The 6,000-nt window shown below is 37.4% G+C and overlaps 1 protein-coding gene across 2 annotated transcripts in view; it reads right to left on the bottom strand.

Moving 5' to 3' along the window:
- Positions 1 to 1,373: 1,373 nt before the first annotated feature.
- NFATC3 (nuclear factor of activated T cells 3) overlaps positions 1,374 to 6,000 on the bottom strand; it is a 66,542-nt gene continuing 61,915 nt past the window's right edge. For both annotated transcript variants that reach the window (XM_054389905.1, XM_054389906.1), the window contains one exon: positions 1,374 to 4,861. In XM_054389905.1, coding sequence (XP_054245880.1) covers positions 4,737 to 4,861 — 125 coding nt within the window. In that variant the 3' untranslated portion in view covers positions 1,374 to 4,736. The remainder of the gene's footprint in view (positions 4,862 to 6,000) is intronic.

The raw sequence follows: 6,000 nt of genomic DNA, 5'->3' as shown, positions 1-6,000 counted from the left end.
CTAAATAGGAGGATCTCTGTCGCTGATACTTTTGTTCCACCAAGCAGAATCTGATATGGATTTGCTGAGTGGTATGTAGGGGGAAAGAAGCCATTATCCTTCCATTAACACCTTAAATTTCCTCTGGTTTGGAACGGACTATAAATGGTAAATATGTGGGGGTAGGGAGGGAAATTGATAAAGCTGTGAATAGTTGAATGTTTGAGTTACGAGAAATACCAGTGATGGATTAACTCATGCTCAATATGTGGTATGCTGACACATACAGACATACAAGGTGCACATTATAAGGACTCTAAAATGCTATATATACATGACCTGAAACGTCAACTGAAATGTATACTGGGTTCTGGAAATCACAATACTTAATAGAGATTTAATATTATCTCTGTGGAACAGAGTGAAGAACTTCATGTAATTCAAATGACTATCACTTACAAAAACATTTATCTAGTGGTCTGCATGAACCCTGGTAACTATACAACACGAGCTTGAACCTCATCTGTATACAGTACAGCTTGCTGTGATGTTTCTTAATGTAGCTTATTAATGGCTCTTGAGGGAGACTAGGCATTATCCTGCACTCAAGGGTAGCAGATTTCCTACTTCTTTCCCTTCATAGGCTTCCTAACATTTTGTCTGTCACAAAGCCAGTCTCAGCTAGACGCTTCTGCATTCTCCTCAGCCCTGAGGTGAAGTATGTATGACTGCTGTATTAGCAGCGGTAGCAGAAATAGCAACTTCGGCTTCTACTGGAGGCAGTCTGTCTCAGTGACCTGTCATTCTGTTAGCGTCTTCTAGGCCACACTATTTTCTATCAGTGTTTACCTTGTATATTTTCCTAACCATAGTCCACTCCTTAGTTAATTAGAAATAGAAGCAGCAGTGGCTTCACTGGAGCTTGGTGTAGAGGAAGTGCAGAAGTTGTGAACCTTCTTACCAGCTGTTTTGTTCAGTGCAGGCAGGACAAAACTGTCTTCCTCAGAACAGTCTGTGTGTGAGATTTCATGTACTACTCTTGCTTGCTGATGTTTATTTTGTGGGTGTTGTGGTGAGAGTAAAGTAACTTGAAGTATACAAATGGGAAGAAGTCAAATTGTCCTAAATCTCCCTGTTGGTTAGAAATAGAGGAGTAAAAGTGGCGTGTCATGAATTTCTCAGTTTATGGCAAATGTCTGCGCCTTTGGGAGCCTCACAAAGTCTCAGCTGTATGCGTATCAAGAACAGAAAGGAAAAAGAAAAGGAAAGAGCGAGGCTGCAAAGTTAGATACAGCTTCAGCATTATGCTGTAAGTGAGCAGTTGCTGACTCAAGCCACCCTCCCAACTCTACAGTATGAACACATTACAATGCATTTCCATTCCTTTCCTTTATTTGAACACTAAGATTTCTGAGCCTAAATGCATGTTTTTCCCTTTATTTCTGCAAGTAGCACTGCAATCATAACTTACAAAACTGTTTAAAATACAAAATGTACATGAAATTACAATACAAGGCTCTGTAAACATCTAGAACTTATTCTTTATTGTCCCACATTTTTAAATATAAAACTTCAATTTGAACAATTTTGAAAGCTCAAGGAATGACATCCATTATGAGTATCAAAAATAGAGTTTCAAAGCTTTGTTTTTCTATCAGAACAAATCTGTCAAGTTCTTTTCATTCTTTGGTTTCAAAAGGATGGCAGTTCCCCTGATAACATGACAGTTTTTCTACAGAAATTCTGATTGCCACTTTCTGGTACTTTCAAAAATCACCCCACTCCACCTACCCCTTGCATTAATATACCACCACTTAATTTCTTGCTTTTACCATCTTTGTCTCTCCTTATAGTAAAGTTACCTCATCATTAAGGCTTTCCTTCAGGATAATATACATTATTACACAGTTTTGGAAAACTACTTTAGGGAGAAGAAAGGACTTAAGGGCAAGGAAGCGGATGCCGACAAATTATCAACATATCTGTTGTAGAATTCAATTTGCATAGTCCAATAGAGATTGTGTGCTTTTTATACCACTAATGTTACACAAGATTAACAGTCTTTACCTACATTATCACACAAGCTACAATGAAATTAAGACCCTTGTATTAAAGCTTTTACAAGGCAAATACAAAATTGCTTTAGTATCAAAGCTATATTTTTTTATTTTATTTTTAAATAGGAAAGCATCTCTATCTCTACAGGCATCAAGGTATTTAAAGGCATCAGAAAATTTAGTGCATAGCAATTCCGGATTGTTTGGGCTCCTATCTTTTAGGTACAGTGTGAATTCCAGCTACTTGGAGAACCTGCCAGGAGAAGTCTGTACCAGTAGGATAAAGGAGCAGAAATCCCATAAAATATGAAAAGCTTTTCAGTTACAATTCTCCTATAAACAATGGTTAATGCAAAAGACCCAATATGTGAATGAAAACTGGAACATGCCTGGCCAACACCACTCACTCTTGAGACAATTACATTTTACAGAGAGTGTTGTCTGGTTTGGGGGTTTGGTTTGTGGTGTTTTTTTAATTTTTTTTTTTTTTATTTTTATTTAGAAGTGTTAGAAGATTTACTAGATGTATTTCTGAGCATGTGAATCCTTTTCTTGGATCTTTAATGTCAGTGAGTCGGGGACAAAGTGAAGCACCATTGCTGTGGGGCAGTTACAGTATCACACTTTTTTTTTCCTGCACGTTTAAAGATCTGCACCGTTGACCAATACATTCACAAAAAGGATGCTTCAGATTCCCAGCATGCACATGGTGGCCTTGCATTCAGTTCTCTGCAGTAGTTACGAAACATCAAGATAATACTCTCAGGCTGCACTCACAAAAGGAGAAGTATATGATACAGAGTTCTCACTGCAACCGTTTCACTTACAGTGTCTTTCAAAGTCCATGATTCAGATGTTGATAGTATGTGATTGTGGCCACTGTAACGGTATTGGCTTGGATGCCGACTTCTGTTTACCTAATGTTTTTCCTACAAAAGGCTCAATGGAAAGTTTTCCCCATAACTCTGCAAAAACACATCATCACAATCTGTGTTCACTCCTACTGGTATTAATTCAGTAAGCCATGATAGCCTCTTTAAGACTGTTTTCTGTACTTTTCAGAGTCTATTGTAATTGCCTATAGAAAGAGGCCTGTGCTCCTGTCTTTGTTTCACAGTCTGCCTTCTGGGTGAAGCCTTACACCTTACAGCCTATAACTGACTGAATTAATTCCAGTGAAAAGACACTTTATGGATTTCACAATTTTTGAGTGTATTTGCTCTTAATTTTCACTGGAGCATCATAGCTCACCCAAATGAGGAACTAAAACTAACATCTTCAATGTTTGGAGTGAACTTCTGATCCTCCTCTGCCATTACTGTTGTACTCTGTGTGCTCCACACCAGAAGGCTTTGTAAAGGACCACATCTTCTTGGGGAGGAACATGTTTCTGGCCCAAGCAGGCAGTTTCAGATCCTCTCCTAGGTTTCTAATCATAGAGGCCTGACATTGTTTATTTTCCTGTATACAGGCTGTTTCAAATGTATCAGATTATGTGGGTAAGAGAAATGCATCCTTTGAGTACATCTTGTGTGTTTCTTTGGTAGCTTCTGCTTTGCACCTTTACAATTAAACATGAGCACCATATTCCATCCTCATCACTAATTCACAACCAATTCCTTTTTAGTCAACTGATGTTTATGAACATCTTAAATTTCAGGAACTGTAACTGACATCTCTTCAGGACCTCCAAGTGGCATGGTCAGGCATACAGCATATAAAAGAGAAGTGATCAAATGAGTTATTGCATGGAAAACTTGATTGCCACTGAACTGGTGATTTCAAAACTGTATTCTGCAGGGATAACAGGAACACTTAGATCCTTAGCAAATACCACAAGTTTCTCCTGTATCTAACATGGCTTTGATGTTGCTGTTCTTTAATCTAAAAGCTTACTGCTCAAATTGGATTACAAACATAACTTCCTATGAAAAAGCTATTTCAAGAAGGAGCCTGTGCTAAGAAAGAACAGGAAGATTATCCACAAAGTTATAAAAGTTAAATTTTGGAATGTCATTTCTATCCCAACACTTTCATGATGGAATGGTCTTTTTGCAGCCTATCAAGTAACATTTTTCAGTTTATAAACGAGTGCAGATCTACATTTGGCTTTGCTTCCTATGAATCTAAGAAAACGCTACAGTATTTGTATACACAATGGCTTCCATGGCATTGGCTGGAGATGACAAGCATGATTTGCCACTGGAAGATCATATTAAAAACAAAATTAAACAATAGAAGCTTTAAAGGCTTTCCAAAATGACCAAAAGGTGTTACAAACTAGACTACAGGAAAACAGGACACTGAAGTTGTGTATTAAATCTTTTCCCACAATCAGTACTGTGAATATTATAAGAACAAACTAACATCTCCACACATCTGAAGCACTTACAATATAAAAGGATTCTATTTAAATGCAAAAAAGCAAAGCTTGTTTGTAACTTTAAAACAGTTAAAATATCTGGTGTAGATTGTGTCCATTTCAGGAAGTCTCTTTACAGCATCTGAGGAACTAGAATTAAAATGCTCTTTCTCTACATCGAAAATGTAACCCACTAAAAGGGCTTTGCAAGGATCCACTGTTCCAGTTCATAAAGGCCACAGAGTTGGAAGCACAGTTAAGTCTAAAGAGGAAGAGGATGAAGAAATATTCAGAGAAACTGTTACATGTACATGGCTATTCAGTTGTAAGCTTATCCCTTACTGGATTCCATCAGATATTCTTGTCTCCAGAGATCCAGGACACGTATGTGCAGACTGGCTGGCCACTGCTGTTCCATGTGACACTGAGATCTGTGACATATCTCTTCCTATGATCTCATTCACTACAAGAAAGAAACAAACACACAAAATTACAAGAAAATCTAAAAGTGAGTCTGCTTTCCAAAAGGCAGAACTCATCAGTATATCCCTTTTAAAAAGAAGCATTTTAATGCTAAGCCTTGAAGCAGCTAAGTTTCAGAGGATGAATGAGGAGCCTAATTTCAGTAACACTTGAGCAAAGCAACAAAAATATAATCCTAGTTTCTCTTAATATTGCATTTTGTACTTACCATAATCCATGTTGGAGAATCCTAAATACACTTGAAAATAAGAACATACATATTCCTGACAGCCAGGTAACTGAAAGGCACAGCACAGGGCAGATTCCCCCCCAGAACTCTTTCTGGTAAGAGTGTTACTGGCACAACAGTTCAAACAACTCTTTAAATCTACTTAAAGAACTTCCTCAGAATTTGGATTTGGGTTAATAAAATATTCTTTTTAATAGTATATACCTATTTAATTGGCCAGTTTTCTTAATACTTGCATTTCTAAAAATTCACTGACAAGATCTTCCTTTAACTGTTCTAGAGTGAAGAATTAAGATCTCATCAGTTTGTGTGTCTGTGTGTCATATTCTGCAAAAAATAGTGAACTGTGGAGATGAAAAATACCACATTGCATGGTAACGGCAAATGCTAGAGAAATATTTTAACTAAAACATAAATTATTTAATAGAAGAGGCAAGCCGGCATGTTGTTTTCCATGACTGAGGGGCAGTAGGTATACAGTATCTCTTTTTTCTTCAAGACTTTGAAATGCTGAATTACAGTAATAAAAGAAAAGCCTCTGGCATGAATTTGTTTAAACCTTCTATAAACAGGCATTTAATGGGGTGCTTTGGTTGAATGAGGACCATTTCTAGATTTTGTTTTGCTAGTAAGCTGCTTCTACTGAAAATCTTAACAGATTTGGAACCTAGGCTTTCACTCTTTTGTTCTCCATCAGGTAACTTCACAGAGCAATACTGATGTACTTCACCACCCTTCTTAATGCTTCCTTAATTTTCCATGCAGGATTCAGCTTCCTATGAACCATTTGTGTCTGGTAGAGGCATAACAAAATCAGTCTACAGGTAGCATAATTTGCTGTCTGTTTATGGGATGTTCAACAGTCTGCACGGTGCCTGCAGCAGAGCATA

This window comes from Indicator indicator, chromosome 19 (assembly GCF_027791375.1).
Source record: "Indicator indicator isolate 239-I01 chromosome 19, UM_Iind_1.1, whole genome shotgun sequence".
Classification (NCBI taxonomy): Eukaryota; Metazoa; Chordata; class Aves; order Piciformes; family Indicatoridae; genus Indicator; species Indicator indicator.
The sequence above is the reverse complement of the archived record's forward strand: the minus strand, read 5'-3'. Positions and strand labels throughout refer to the sequence as shown.